The sequence below is a fragment of the Pithys albifrons genome, chromosome 4 (assembly GCF_047495875.1).
Source record: "Pithys albifrons albifrons isolate INPA30051 chromosome 4, PitAlb_v1, whole genome shotgun sequence".
Taxonomy (NCBI): Eukaryota; Metazoa; Chordata; class Aves; order Passeriformes; family Thamnophilidae; genus Pithys; species Pithys albifrons.
In genome coordinates, this window is record NC_092461.1 from 14,086,841 (window position 1) to 14,103,516 (window position 16,676).

The 16,676-nt window shown below is 39.7% G+C and overlaps 1 protein-coding gene across 6 annotated transcripts in view; it reads left to right on the top strand.

The window, feature by feature from the left end:
* Window positions 1-16,676, top strand: part of PIGN (phosphatidylinositol glycan anchor biosynthesis class N) — a 113,218-nt gene that overhangs the window by 29,478 nt on the left and 67,064 nt on the right. For all 6 annotated transcript variants that reach the window (XM_071553522.1, XM_071553526.1, XM_071553523.1 and 3 more), the window contains exons 5-8: window positions 1,041-1,147; window positions 6,779-6,903; window positions 8,131-8,261; window positions 11,979-12,095. In XM_071553522.1, the coding sequence (XP_071409623.1) occupies window positions 1,041-1,147; window positions 6,779-6,903; window positions 8,131-8,261; window positions 11,979-12,095 (480 nt within the window). The remainder of the gene's footprint in view (window positions 1-1,040; window positions 1,148-6,778; window positions 6,904-8,130; window positions 8,262-11,978; window positions 12,096-16,676) is intronic.

Here is a 16,676-nt window from a genome sequence, read left to right on the forward strand (position 1 = left end):
ACACTGTTGGGGAACATAAGGCTCTGATTGTCTAGAAGCGCTTATTGCTAATAATTTTCTCCGTGGCTTAACTGTGACCCTCATATCAGGAGCTAGAATACCTTCCAGCCTATGTTCTCTCCTAGTTTGGCAGGCAGTGCTGGGTTCATAAGGCTCTTAATTTTTCTGGAGGCTCTTATTGCTATAATTTCTCCCTGGCTGAAGCGTAGCTTCATATCAGAGGTCAGAACCCCTTCCAACCTGTGGGCTGTCTGGTAGTTGGCAGTGTTGGGGTACATAAGGATCTGATTGTCTGGGAGCACTTACAGCTAATAACTTTTAATTAATAGAGTTAAGACTAGAAATCTTTGTATTTCTGTCTCCCTCCTCCCTTTCACGTGACAAGGGGGTTGTACGTTATAACTCTTAATTTCATACACATCATAACTTCAACAGCACTTATGTGCAAGTCCATGATGTCATTTCCAAGTCCTAGATCCCATTCTTGTTGACCATCTGCCTGCAGTAGTTTCATCGACCCTTCATCCTCGTAGATCCACCTTTTGTAGTAGTCTTTCCATTCTGCATAGGTCATGTGTTCTCCCACAAACAACCAAAAGCTAAGTATATTTTTCTCAGTCTCCTCCCCAAAATACATGTTTAAGTCAATCTCTGAATATGTATCTTCCTCAGTTAGAATTTTCCCCATGAAATTCTTTGGTCAAAACCAAATTCTCTTTAATTTGCTTGAACTGGGGTTTGTTTTACTCATATCTGCTTTTCCATACTTTATTTCCTCACCCAAGCATACTGGATAACATTGTTCCTCATTTCTCTGAGATGCTGACAAGCTCATGTGGTAAAATGGTATCCAGGCTGAAGCCATAAATTATGGCTTCATAAATAAAAACCATAAATTATGGGAAAGTTTAAAATAAGGAGAAGATTTCTCTCAGGATTGTCATTCTTGATAAGTTTCTACTCCTGTGCATGAAAGTTTTTTTGACTATGAAAAGGGAAAAAACCTTTTATCTCATATGTCATCTATGTTGTTTTTGCAGGTGCTACTGGAGATCATGTTTATACATTTTGTTACGCAGCAGAAAGTGAAGACTTTGGAGCACAAGATGCAGCCAACCTTGACATATGGGTTTTTGATCATGTTAAGGTAAGGAGAGAATCTTTTTATGCTATCTGTTTATAGAAAGCATAGCTCGATGTTAACTTTATCATACAACATGTTAACCTTATCATAGAACTAGAAGATATTTTTGAAAGGCCTATCACTTGAGGTTATAAGTAAAAATTGCTTGAATCAACTTTCATGACTAATGTTATGGATACTCAGAGGAAGTATTATTCATTCGTTGCTAATTAAAAAACCAACACTAGTAAAAGTACCCTTTCAAAACATTCTTGGCTTTTCTTTGTCTTGTTTCCCTATAATCTGAAAGCCATCTTGGAGTGCTACATACCCTTTACAGTCTGGAATGCTGTTAGTCAAGGGGTTTATAACAGGTGTTACAGTGTCACAGAAATGGTAAGTCTTCATTATGATAATGAAATAGACAGTATTATTGACTTGATATTTGTCAAGGTTGTACCCTGACTCTATTTGTTCAGTGTGGCTTCTTCAGATACATGTAGCTGGCTTCTAATTATCTGCTATGGTTCACACTGTGCTGTGACAGATGAGTAAGGAGGAGTAACAGTCTTGAGAGAGAAAGGGGGGAGATGGAGGCAACTTAGACCCTGGAGCACTATCATTTGTTGATGTGGTACTGTGCTCAGCTGACTTGGGTCAGTGCTGGTTCATGAGTATTGTTTTCTGTGATGCTGTCACTGTAAATATTAATAGGCCAAGGCACATAATTTCTGATTATTCATTAATTTCTATATTTATGTTGTTCAATGCTACCTCACTTGTTCTGGATTAAGAAATGCTGGTAGTGGGTATTGGTGTACAAATTATCTGTATCAGTGAAACAATTGAGTTGCTTTCTGGATCTTGCAACAATGTTAATGGAGTTTAAGACTCAAAACATCTTCCGCAAGATCTCTGGGCAGTATGCATTAGTATTAGCTAACTGACATAAATAAAATCAAAGAATAAAACTGAATAAATCAATGAACCAAATCAGCATCTATTTTGGAAGCCAAGGGTGGTTCTGCTTTAAACCGTGAGGTACAGGGGAAAAGTTCATTATAGTTTGCTAATTTTCAAAGGACATGATTTCCTGAATTTACAGGTGAAAAGATGTTTTTTCTAACTGCCATCCTCTCCCTGAATGTGCACTTTGTGCCGTGTTGTGTGTTGTAATGCATATAAATAACACAAATCAAATTAGGCTGTCAGTTACACTTGAATAGCCATTGTCATAAAGTTGCACCTTGCTGTCACTTGGAGCTGCACAAGTGTGTGAGGGTAGTACTGCCATCTTTTGCTTCAGAACTCCTAATGGCATTTCTCCTTTCAAACTATAATGATATGTTTAATATATATGCCATTACTGATTACTTTTTCCTTGGAACCAGCACCATTATTTTAAAGACTTATTTTGCCCAAAGAAATTTCATACTGTGAATGGATAGGACTTGATTGACTGATGTAAATCACACATTTCATTAATCACCTCTTCAATTACATATCAACAGTTGCTTCAGAAGCGTGGAACCTGAGGCTTACTAAAACTGAGGTCACTGTTATTACAGCCCAAACAACTTTCAGTTATGCTAGTGAGATTACATATAAGTAGCAACAACAGTACTCTTGTCCTCTTTTTTTTTTCCTCCTTTGGGGTCTTATCTCAATTCTTTAACAAGATATTGTTTAACTCACATGTTGGCCAAGGTGGTCCCCAGATTTCTGCCTCTTCAGGAAGTAAAAGGTGTGTGCACTAACATGTGATCCCTTGCTATTATGTAGTTTGCAGGTCCCAAGCATCATGAGCGTCACTTGTATCTTCCTCTGCCCCCAAAAAAGATGGGCATAAAATGAAAAATGGCAAACTAGTGTTTGGGCAGCTAGTGCTGAAACTCTGAAATTGCTTGTTCTCTTAAAAAACTGCTAACTAATGGTATCTTGGTCAGGAGTTGGGAAACTCTGGTTGTTAATTGTATGGCTCAGAAGCAGATTGCTTAAATCATGAGTGGAAAAAAAATTGTGATACTTGATAGTTCCTGTCATGTCTAATAAAGATACAGGGTGATCCTAACCCTTTCTTGGGATAGAAAATTTAGCATAGACTAGACTATGGCGGGTGTGTGTGTGTGGGGGTGTGTGTGTGTGGTATCTGCAGCTACATTAAAACTCAATAATTCTAATGTGCAGTAATATCTTGGAAGTGACTTGAGTTCCAGATGAGCATGGAGTTGATTGACTGTGGGTTTTTTCTGGGTTTTCAGTTCAATTCTTTGGGTTTTAGTTGTGGATCTTTTTAGAAGCCTTCCAAATAACTAAGTGACTGAATATAATCTAGTATGATGTAGCCCAATGATTCCCAATTAAATAACTTTTACCTAAATCATACTGTGAGACTGTGCTAAGAAAAATTAAGGAGCAAAGTACTGGGAGTCTAGATTAAATAATGAGGAAAAAAATCTTCCTAAAGCAGTTCTGATTTTTTAAAGTATTTTGTTGGAAATAGTTTTATAAGGTTGAACCCTTTTTTAGGGTAAAAAGTTTAAAATTATAGGAACTCAGTCTTGGAGATGAGTCCCAGTAATGGCCTAACCACAATTTATTAGGACCAAAGGGTAGGGTATGCTCACTGTAGTCAGCTGATGTCTTCTGACCTAAATGGACATACAGGCACAGAGGGCAAACATTTGGGGTTCTTTTTTGTTACTCTTTTCTCATTTTGAAAACAGTATTTCATTCTTCCTTTGACCCTTTTCTGCTGGAAGAAGGCCATCCAAGCTTTCAGACTATCCCTTCAGTGCAGGATGGTGGTTGGAGTCCAGAACTGAATTATGTTAAACTTTGGATCTGCAAACAGTACCATGACCTGATGTTTATGCCAGTGGATTTCAATACAGTGCAATGGTGGAATGATTTATTTTAAATGTTTAGGTGTCTTTTGAATGATCATGTTCAACTGATGTAAACCTGGCATGTGTTTATCCTGCCTTTGTACATTTGTTTTACATCTGAAAACTGGCATAACTATTTAAGCTCTCCCATTAGCACAAATCAGCATGCACAGCTTTAAGCAACCAATTAAGTTGTCCTAGGTTATGTATGAAGAAGCTTTGTGAAAGAAAAGTTTGTTTGGTCTCTCTCCTTTTACATTCATACAGTCAGCAACAGTTTATCAGCCCTAAAAAAGGATCATGCTTCCATGGAAGACTCTGAGGGAACAAAAGGTCCCCAACAACTTAGATGTTTAACAGCTGTAAGTTTATGTTCTGTTCAAACATGTAATTGTTAGACCTGCAAGGTAATCTTTTTTTCTTCTTTGCTTTCTCCCATCTGGGGAGGGAGATGATTAGATAAAGATTTCACAGTTATAACCAAACTACTGTTGTAATATTCTAATTGGTATTACATTATAATTAAGTTCACAGCTTGCTGTAAATGTTTTAATGGGCAAGCTATCACTGATCTTATTAAACTGTGTATCAGTGCTAGTCAGTGGATTATTTTGTGGTTAATTGACAGAAAATCACAGAAAGTTAACAAAATTATATAAAAAGAAGGTTGGAAGAAAGCTGTGGTGGCCATCAACTCCCTGCATGAAGGAGGTTCACTTAGAGCAAGTTACTCAGGTCTTGCCCAGTCAAATTTTGGGCATCTTGAAAGAGAAGCCTTTTGAGAAGCTATTCCAATATCTGGCTACAGTTATGGTTTAAAAAAATAATTTTTAAAAGTCTCCGTGTCTTTCTGGAATTTCCCATATTTCAAATGGTGAGTTTTCCATTGTCCCATTTCTGAGGCCCTCTGACCAGTCTGGCTCAGTCTTCCCTTCACCCTCACAGTGGATTGGTTGTAAGGCAAGCAATGGAATCTCTTCTTATCTGCTTTTTCTTGAGAAACTGTGTCATCTTGGCCTCTTTGGTGTTTATTGCCCTCCCTGAACCTTCTTGGTGTGATTTGGCTTAAATATACAGGAATGGTAATATTACTGAATAGAGCAAATAAAAGAGAAGAAAAAAAAGAATTGAGACAGAAAGATATAGTTAACGTAATGGGGGGTTGGAAATCAGTGTTGTGTGGTGGTAGGACTCAAATTTTGTGAACACAGAGAACCCAAAAGAAGAGGGCTTTAGCAGGCTACAAGGAGATACAAGGATAGTTTTAGACAAACAGTTCAGCGACCTCCAGAGCAAGGTTGAAGTAATTTCTGTCCCTTCTGTTTGGTATCCTGCTTACTAACCACCTTTATGTGGATTGCTCCTTGTGGTGAGCTTCCTATTTCGTTTTTGGTTTTGTTTCAGTAAACCATTTTTAGAAAAGCTCCATGGGATAAAGTTTTCTACTTGTTCTGGGAAAAGGTGCCACATCTTAGGTTACACTCATCTTTTATTTATCATCTTGTTCTTAGTTAGCCAGAGTTTGGCCAAGCTCTTTTGGCTGCTGCTGCTCTGGGTTACAGGGTGGCTGGGGCTGGGGAAATGGATGGTTTTGGTATGTCATGGGGACTTGCACAGTGGGAGAGGAGAAGCTCAGGCCTTGCCTTCTTCTGAGTGGTTTCTGTCATGAAGTCATTCTGTGATAGAAAAATATGTGCCTTCTAATACTGATCTACCATTTAGTAGTTTCCTGTTTTTCTGTTTTGATATGTTGTTTCCTTTTATTTAATTAAAAAGAAGAAAATGGAATTATACTGTACCCTGCAAGTTACTAGTGTGCTCTGGACAGCTTCTTCAATCTGTGGTCAAATATGGACAGGTGGGCAAATCTCTGTGGGAAATGGAAATCTTAAAAATAATTATATTGCTATTTAGTGTAATTGGATTTTGTTCTTGTATCTTTATTTAGAATATCCCTGGACTTTGGTCATGATTTTGTTCGGACAAAAACTGAAGCTGAGAATGTGCAAATCTTAGTCCATGTGGCTTGTGTATATTTAGGGAGTTAAAAAGCTGGAATTGTGTGTTTCTATGGTTTTCTGACATAGCTTACTATGATACTGTCACTGCCAGTTGGGTCTTTCTCTGGGTACAGTGACTTTTGTTTACACAAAGTGTGATCATTTGTTTTTAAGAGCTTCACTGCTATCACAAGTGTGTAATGGACTGCCCTATCCTTTGCTGGCAGAAATGGTTCACTGTTATACCAGCATTTTCCCTGATATCTTGTATGAAATTTCAAGACACTCTCATTTAGTATACTGAAAGGTTCTCTAGATGCTCCTTGGACAAAAACCCTACCAAACTTTGTTTCCTTGGGCAGTGTTATTACTAAGGAGGTGATGTTGGAATAGCTGTCTGTCTGCGTTTTCATTGCTGTAATATGACTAGTCTAACACAGAATAGCCCTGTGAAGACATTCCATTCTGAGGGGAAAATCCTCCCCTGGCATCTGCCTCAGGGATGGTGAAATAGGACAAGTGCAAGGCAGATAGATGTATGTTGACACCTCAGCTTGAGTGTTGCCTTAGATAAGCTGAAACTTTGGACTAGCTATACTGATAGCAATTGTCCTCTAAGAAGTAAATTAGAAAGTCATTTTTTCTCTTTTTTAACTCTAATACCTACAAGGATTTTGACATGAATACAGCTGTGTTTTAGCTGTAATAGACTGCCTATCTTTTTTCATTTTACTCAGATTAATTTATTAACGGCTTATTCCATGCAGAGCTTCTTTAATTCTTCCAGAAGTAATCGAACATTGTTCTTTGCACTGAATGAAGAGAAAGTGGTTCTGTTCCTGCATTTGCTAGGAATAGACACAAATGGACATGCTCATCGGCCAAACTCAAGGTAATTGAGATATTAAGCATATCTTACTAGTTTTAAATGTATGCAGTAACTTCTCTAACAGTGCTATTTATCAAGCCAGAAGCAAGACTTGTAGTGTTATGTGTCATATATGTCACCATGATTGCCTATGTTCTGAATTTTCTGGGTAATTTCATTTTTTGAGGTACCATCTGTAGAAGTGACAAATTTTTGCTTTGTACAGTATACCTGGTTATACTCCTGTACTCAAGCCTGATTTTTAGCAGATTGTCCTAGCTATAGCAAACACATCATTTAGGCAATATGTAAGAAATGGCAGTTTTGAACATAAAATGAATACAGTTTTCAGATTTCCCATTGCTGAAATGACGTGGTTGAGTTTATAGATAATAGTAAGCTCAGCTATAATGGCTGCAAATTCCAGGATTGTGCTTTGGCTTTCCTGATGACTCTTGAAAAAAGAAGAGTTTAGATTAACAGTTCTCATCACCAATTTGTCTTGAAGTGCATTATTTGAGAACTTTCTTTTCCTTTTTTCACGTGCTTTGAATGTAGGATGTTATTCCTTTCTCTTGATACTTTCAAAATTCGTACTTTGGATTCCTTACATCATTCCAAAATTCATACTTGCTGTATGTCTTGTGTTCATTTGTTATGATGTTTTTTGAACACAGTTCTAAAACTGACTTTAGCAACAGCAACAAATAGAAAATCAGTTGCCTGAAAATTAGTCATGGTCACTTTTCTAAAAATGGGCAAATTTTTTATTAAGCCTCTATTCCACAAAACTGTAGGATATGTCTTGGTCTATGAAGCATCTCAAAACTGTGCCTACATGGTGAAATCTTTCTTTGCTATTTAGTTATCAATTTAAAGTAATTTTTGCAACTTAGGATTTAAGGTGTTTGAATTTTCCAGAATTTCTTAGGTTTGTTATTCTCCTTAACTTGCCTGATAGCTGAGTGATAAAATTACGGTCTTAAGTCAAGGACAAGTCAGATTTCAAATATAAATCCATTTGAGACTGTGGTTTTGGGAACCTTCAATCTATGCTATAACTACTTAATATCTCACTTAAGACTCTGAGGAGGAGAGATTTTTCACCTAGGAAGCCTTTTGTTAGCTTGAGGTTCTGTAGAGGATAAAACTGTCTGTAATCAAAGGACCAGGCATTATGAACATGGATAACTGGCTTTATATCAAATGTGAGAACCACCTTGAATCTAACATTTTTTCCTATTTTTCAAGGGAATACAAGGAGAATATAAAAAAGGTTGATGAGGGTGTGAAAGAAATTGCTTCAATGATTGACAGTTTCTATGGAAATGATGGGAAAACTGCATTTATTTTAACTTCTGACCATGGAATGACAGATTGGGGTGAGTCTTTTTATATGTTGAGTCAGTTGAGCTTATGGGCACCTGGAGTGCAATTAGAGCTCTGTACCATTAGAAGCTTTATAGCCCCTGCTTTGATTTGATATCCTAAGTGTTGCTTGTGTATGAAAATGCATGCAAATTGCTGTGACAGCTTCATTCCATATCTGAACAGGAAAAACACAGTAAGGTGAAGCTTAACTCCTTCGGTGGCTGCTAGTGGGGATAGAAAGACCTGAATACCTCCTCTCCAGACAACTAACCCAGGCAGGAGGAGATTGTGTTATTTGGCTGCCAGCAGGAACGTTGGTCTTGTTCCAGCCCATGTGGGAGATACAGTTGTCACTTTGGTGACAAAGTGGGAAATCTGTCCAGGTGCTGGTGAAAAATTTGGCAGGGGAGAGGAAAGGAAGAGAGCAGAGATTCTTTTTGCTTATTTTGGCATTTTAAGCACAACAGAAAGGATGGGACTGCTGTGTGATCTTTCTAGAGGAGTCTGGTGCTGGAGACTACATGGAGGAACTCAGAGTACAGAGAGGAGAGTGAGGCAGTGGTCAACCATGCAGATACCCACAAAGGGCGCTTTGTGAGAGGCATGGCCACGGTGGCCGAACGCCTTGAGGCAATTTTTGGTGTAACTAGGGTTAAGGGAGGATGAAAAGAGTTTAAGGTGGTGAGCTCATTTAGACAATTTTTTTCTTCTTTTTTTTCGAGAATCTTCAGAACACTCCTGTCCTTGTGTGCAGTCAGTGAAAAGTGTTAAGTCTCTCAGTGTGTTTGTCTGTAACTAATAACTGTGATACTTTTGAACCAAGGTTGCTTCAGGCATGGTCGTGGCAAAATACAACATCTTACTGTGTGTAATGCTAAACTTTTTCTGTCATCAGAGATGATGAAAATATTTTTATATTTATTCAAAATCAACCTAATTACCATCTAGTCATTTGCAAAATAGTCCATTTTTAATATTACTTACTGTTGAGCTGACTGCCACTTTTAATTCTGCTGTACTTTTTTTCTGTTTTAAGTAATCATTTCATAATTGTTTTATGAGGAGGGTGTGTATTTCTTTTTTGTTTATATATCATCATAGGGGTCTCAGAAGTCCAGTGACCTACTCAAAGCAGGATTAGCTTTGGGATTGGACACAGATGATAGGGCTTTATTTGGCAGGGCCTTTAAAACATTGAAGGATGGAGCCTACACAACCCCTTTAGGCAACCTGCTCTACTGTTTGCCTGCCCTCGTCAAAGGGTAAAGGTTTTCTTTATCTGCGATCTGAACTTCCTTTTTCTAACTTACGCCTGATCTCTCTCATCCTCCCACAATGCACCATAGTGACACCCTGGCTCCATCCTTTCTCAGCCCCCCTCACAGTGGAATACAGGGAGGATGCTGTGTTATGTCCTCCCCAAATCAATTTCTTCTCTAGGCTGAACAAGTCCCAGTACCTCAGCTTCTCCTCCCTGAGACTGTTCCAGGTCATGGATGTCTTTCCTGTACCATAGGATCCCAAAACTGGATCCAGTGTCTAGATGTGATCTCACAGGTACTGAATAGAGGAGAATAATCCCTTCCCTGTTCCGTGCTCTTGTTAACACAGCCTGGGGTTCTGCTGGCCTTCCTCACTGCCAGTGTTCTGTACGGACGTTCTCATTATGTATTGGATCCTTTGAAGTGGGAATAAAAAGTGGGAAGTCACTCTTCAGGCATTGAGAACCACTGGTCTGGTATAGTTTTGTCATCTCTTTCTGTCTGAAAGAAAAAGCCTGAACTTCTGCCAGAAGCATTAATAACTTTAAAACTAACTTTAGTGTGTCCAAGAGCAAATTCAGAGATGCTGCTCAGCCCCATAGCGAGCAGTCGGAAGGCTAGTTCAGTAGCTTTTATTTGAGCTTGTAATATCAGCAGCTCCCGAAGCCTTTCAGTGGTTATTTGCATGGGATATGCACCAGTTTTAAAGGGCATGGGGGACCTTTTAGGAACAAGAACACATACTGAATTAAACACAATAAAGAATATGTAGTTGCTGTCAAAGACCAATGAAGTCACCTACTTTCTCTGTCTGACTCCATGGTTTTGCTTTAAACTGATGTCAGATGGAACTGGTGACCACCAACGTAGATGGTTCCATATTCACCCTCACCTTACGCACTTATTCCTGCAATCATCCTGTTCCATGTCCTATTGTGTGGTACACTGGACCAGAGAGAGAGAACTAGACAACAGCACTCTTTCCCACCCTTTCCCCTGAAAAGATATGTTTGGAGGGTGATGAGGAGTGGAACAGGGAACAGATGCAGATGAAAATAATTGGCTTTATTCCCCTCTTACAATTCAGATCAGGCTGAAACCTAGTCCTTATAACAGGGAGAGAGTAGATATAGCTGCCTGTCACAGCTCTTTCTGTCTTGAAGTACTGGTGGAGGTGGAGTCTCAGTAAAATATTGGTAGAGCTGGTGACTTGGCTAAAATGTAAGCTCACCAAAATTTCACTTTCCTCCCGCAACAGAAAGAAATAACTGAAGCCTGGAAGATGGAGGAAGTGCTTTCTCCAACAACTCTTTTCCCAGCTTCTGCAAAGCAGAGCAGTTGTTGCTGCTTTTGAGCCCAGAGAGTGCCCTCCAAGGGATTTCTGAACATCAGAAATCTCATTTCCAGACCTCTGTGTTCTTAAGCTGTTTAAGTAAAGCAAATTTGGCTCTTCAGCTCTGCCAAAGTGATTGTTTTAAGGACAGAATGGGGTATGAAATTGGGAATAGCCTTGAGGCTGTGCAACAATGTGCTTTCTCTGTCCTTCGTTCTTATTAAAATATATATTTATACACACAGGGAAGACCATGTGTCTGTGCAAATACAAGGAAAAGGTATAATCTTGTAGACCGTGCAGTGACCAGCATAGGGTTTGTGTAACAATGTTCTTCCCTTTGAGGCTGGATTATCTCTCTGCTGTGGTACCTCACCCACTGGCATTTCTTTCAAGCTTGTGTGACTCCTGCTTCACTGCAACTGCTGCTGTGGTGTCATAGTTTTCAAGCTTCCTCCTTTTTACTACTGATACATTAACTTGTAGGGAACCAGTTTCCCCAGAGAAGGAAGTAATGTTTTATCAGTTTTTGAGGTGTGTGCTACTAGACTTTAAAACTTTAAAAATGAACTTGTATCACTGTGGAAATTATGACAGTTGCAATGCATATTGCTTCCTGGTTTTGAATAGAAGTCTAATTCTTTAATTCTTATTTAGGAATCAGAGATCAATTCTGTATGAATTATTTTTTTATTTGCACACATGCCTAATTTTACTGAAATCAACCATTTCTTATTTCAGTGGGATGCTCAGGATAGGCACATGCATGTGTTTTGGGCTGGTAACTCCTCTACACCTTGAGGCTTTCAAATATTATGGTTTTAATTTCTGTATGTTAACAATTTGGGCATGTTAATATATAAAGGTCTATCTTTATAGGTAGACTTAGCAATTATTATAATGACTTAACTGGTACTGATTTCCCAACTTGCAACTTGAATTTTGTTTTTATTGTTACTGGCATAAAAATAAGCTCTGAAGCTAGAGTAGGTTGTCTGTAACAGGATTTTAGAATGTTTACTGTAACAACGACTTAATACATATATTTATATTTTTTTTGGATCTAGATTCTGTTTGTTTTTACAGCACCTGTCTTACAGTTCATACTTTTTTTTTTGTTTGGTGTGTCTTAGGATCTCATGGAGCTGGCCATCCGTCAGAAACTTTAACACCACTGATTGTTTGGGGTGCTGGGATAAATTATCCACAGAAAGTTACATCCCAGTTCTTTGAAGACAATTTTTTGAAAGGTAGGTAAAATATAAAACTTAAGTGCAAGATTTTGTGCTATTCATGCTCCTAAAACTTAGTTCCAGAGGAGACTTAATTCTTACAAAGACTCCCAGAGGTTAAAAGCTATTTGTATAGAAACATGATAAGTTAACAGGTTCAAAGGCTCTTTCCTAGCTTCACAGTACAAACCTGGGAACTTTCCAGGGGCTGTTTTGTCTCACTTGCATCCTTGTAGCTCTTGTGGAAGAGTAAACAGTTTTTCTCAATGAAAAACGGTTTACTGTTACTGTACTGTTTATTTTTTGCCCTTTGTAATTTATTTAAGAATAAACTTTTTAATTTTTTTTTTTATTTAGAAGATATAATGTAATAAATATTGGCTTACTGAAATATCGATGAATTTAGAGAACCATGTATGATTAAATTGTGTGAGCTCTTCCTCTTCCATGTGCCCTATTCTAGTATCTTGCTGTGTTTCCTAACATGCCTTGAGTCTCACTCAGGTTGTTACTCACATTGAGTGAGGTAATGACTTTCTATTTTATTGGATTGGTTGTCCAGCTAATTAGAAAAAAACCTGCTTTTGCAGAAGGTATTTGGTAACAGATTAAGCAAATGGGAGTTTTCAGATACAGACTATGCTAACATTTCACTCTTTGCAATTAACTTCTACAGAACTGTGACACCTCTGATAAAATTGAAAATGAGTTGTAGAAAAGAACCAGAAGACCAAATAAACAACTGATCTTGCTGGTTTTGATGGCTGAGCTACTAGACTTTTAAGGACACTTGACCTCTAAGGCTTGATCTCTAATAGTTGAATTTTACATCTGTCAGTTTCCTTGATTTTCAGCAGCTTTACTACAAATCTCAGCATCTGACTTCAAGTTATGATGCAAATGCTGTGAGAGCATTTCAGAAAAGATGAGCATTAAGCTGACTTTCAGGTGCACAGTAAGGAAAGGTGTTTGGCCCTCATCTGCCTAGGAACTGTCTATTTTCTTAAAGGAGGGCATTTGTCTGCACCCTGCTGTGCCTGCTTCGTATTTTCCTGCTGATGGTTTAAAAAACTCCAAACCAAAAAACCAAAAAACATACCAGACAACCAGAAAAAAAGCCAAGCACACCAAAGCAAACACCAGAAACTCCTCCTTTCACTGTGAACTTGCTCTGCAGCTTTCCAGCTGTTGAGCATGTTGTTGGTCTGTTTAGACACTTGTTTAGAGATTCTTAATTGCCCTGGATGATCTCTGTTGGAGATTTGCATCTGACTATCTTGGGAGTTTGAATCTCTATTTCAGTAATAAGTAGCTTCTTAAAAAGTGACTGTTCTCTCTATTGTTGTACATTATAGCTTCTAGTAGGTTGTGTAGCTTAGAAGTAAACAAAAAAATCGTTGAAATGGAACTTGGCACTCTCACAGGTCAGTACAGTTCAGCTACTCCATCAAGTTACAGTACCAGATATTTTCACAATGCTAACATGTGAAAGAAAATATTTTTTAAAGAATTCTCTTGAAATGTTCCTTGAACTTGCCTTTCCTGCTCCATACAAATGCACATGAGACTATGTGCAGGGGTGGAGAGTGTCTTCAAAACTGCTATGTCACTGATGTATGTGGGTATCAGGCTTACATTTGTAGTCTTGTGCCAGTGTTCAAGTTCTTGCATCTATTGACAATCCTTTCTAATTTATCACAGTTAAGAGCTGATGGAAATACTGAGAGAGTATTTCAAATGCTGAGGAACTTCTTATGTTCTGTTCAGTGCAAGCAGGCTGTAGGGAGCTCAGTAAACAGTCTCTCTTCTCTTTATTGTTCTTGAGGTTTTATAACCCCAGAGGCAGTGCCAACAGGCAGGGCTTACCCTGTCCGATTTGTCATAGAAGGATTAATGTGTTCTTTGGATGGCCAGAAGGACAGAGTCTGCTCTGGGATGACAGCCTTCTCCTCATCATTTCTGTCACCTTTGCTCTGCCTTCCCTCAGGCTTGGTGAGGCAATCTTCTTGGAAAGATTTGTTATGGCAGCCCTGCATCCTGGAGGTGACATGTAGTATTACCCATTTGGCTATTGGTTTGGGCCTTCTTCAGAAAGGAAGAGAACACAGAGCTGCTCTTCATCTCCTCATGGACCAGTGGTCGGCCCTGGTGTGCAAGTCCAGAGGAACTTGTAACTGAAGGCACAACCTTCTGCTTCATCAGGGCGTGGGGCAGTTGTTGACATCTATACATGTACCTGTTTTGTAGGGGGCTCAGCCTGCTTTGCCACAGCTGAGGTAGCTCAGTGTACCACTCCACTGTTTTTGCTTCTGTGAAGTCTTGTATGAGGTTGTCTTTGGTTCATGTAGCCTCATGCTCAGCCTCTTGAACTGGCATGTCCCTGCTGTTTCCCCTGGACTGTTTGCATCTGACAGCCCAGCGGGGTGCTGTAAAAGCATGGCAGGATAAAGGCAAAAAACCCCAACCCTATCAAGTGGGTGGAAAACTGCTGAGCACTGTACAAAAAACCTAGACAATGAGCTGGAATCATAAACCTCTGGGCGGCACATACAGCTGAGGCACCTCACTCCTGGGAGTACAGCCTGGGAACTGGCTGGTTTGCAGGTGTGTCCCAGTCCTCAGGATTTCTTGGGCTCAGTGTCCTACAGATCCTGATCCAATGCAGGTGTCTTAATCTCTGTCTTTTGGAAATACTTAAGTAGGGCAAGTGGAGATGAAAAGGCTTCTGATGAAGGTAGATGTTATCTCTAGCAGAGTTAGTTTCTTCCTACCTTAAGCACATTTTTTTTGTGTGCATCGACAATTTTTCAATATTTTTCTTTGGAAAATATTACTTAAAGGAAAAGAAACAATGCATTTATTTAATAGAAATATGGATGAGAGTCTATTTCTAGAAATACAAAGCTATTTCCTTTTCTGGGAAGCAAAAGGAAGCAAACTTGTTCATTTTGATATGAATTTAGCACAATTCATGATTAATGCTGCTAATAATTCCTTTGCGTTGCCATGGGAACTTGCTGTGGCTGTATGTCTCCCTGTTATTAAGATACATGGATGCTCTTCAGGGAGTTTTTGGGATCAAATAACAGTGAACCTGTGCTCGGACTCCCAAAGCTAGCAGTAGTATGAACTGATTGCTGAAAATAAGTTTATACAATACTGCAAATGTATGAAGGAAAAATCCAAAACCAAACCTTGCTAAACTCTGTTTATAAATAACTCTCTTCCCCAGAAGAAAGCGGGCAATTTTCTCTTTATTTCCTTAGAGGCCAATGGAGAGCAGGATGACACACTTTTGAACCAGCTTTTTCTATGATGCAACACAGCTTTAGGGTCTAATATGTTTGTACCATGTTGTACCAGTACATTGGGACCTTGGGTTAACTTTTTTTATAAACTATTGAAGAGCTTTATCAGCCCTTCTCTTAAACCTGAGTTTGATTCTTTTAGTTGGCACAGGAGGTAATACATCTCTGCGTTGAAAAAAAACCCCACAAACCCCTTGGCCTTTCTTCAGCTGATCTAGGTCACAGATTTGCAAGCAGCAATTTCATAGAATCATAGAACCATAGAATCATAGAATCGATTGGGTTGGAAAAGACCTCCAAGATCATCGAGTCCAACCCTTGGTCCAACTCTAGTCCATTTCCTAGATCATGGCACTCAGCGCCACATCCAGCCTGTGTTTAAAATTGCCAGAGGTGGTGAATCCACCACCTCTCTGGGCAGCCCATTCCAATGCCTGATTACTCTCTCTGTAAAGATTTTTTTTCTGATATCCAACTTTAATTTCCCCTGGCAGAGCTTAAGCCCGTGCCCCCTTGTCCTATTGCTGAGTGTCTGGGAGAAGAGACCAGCCCCCACCTGGCTAGAACTTCCCTTCAGGGAGTTCTAGACAGTGCTGAGGTCACCTCTGAGCCTTCTCTTCTCCAGGCTAAACAACCCCAGCTCCCTCAGCCTCTTCCCATAGGGCTTGTGCTCCAGTCCCTTGTTGCTCTTCTCTGGACTCGCTCCAGCACCTCAATATCCTTTCTGAACTGAGGGGCCCAGAACTGAACACAATACTCAAGGTGTGGCCTCACCAACGCAGAGTCCAGGGGAAGGGATCACTTCCCTGGTCTTGCTGGCCACGCTATTTTTGATACAGGCCAGGATCCCATTGGCCTTTTTGGCCACCTGGGCACACTGTTGGCTCATGTTGAGCTTCCTGTCAATTAGTACCCCCAGGTCCCTTTCTGCCTGGCTGCTTTCCAGCCGTTCTGTGCCCAGCCTGTAGTGCTGCATGAGGTTGTTGTGGCCAAAGTGCAGGACCTGGCACTTGGCCTTATTGAACTCATCCCATTGGAATCAGCCCATCTCTCAAGTCTATCCAGATCCCTCTGCAGAGCGCTCCTGCCTTCCAGCAGGTCGACACTCCCTCCCAACTTGGTGTCATCAGCAAATTTGCTGATGATGGACTCAATCTCCTCATCTAATCCATCAATGAAGATGTTAAACAGGACTGGACCCAACACAGACCCCTGGGGACCACCACTAGTGACCGGCCACCAGCTTTATGCAGCTTTGTTCACCAGCACTCTCTGGGCCCGACCCTCCAGC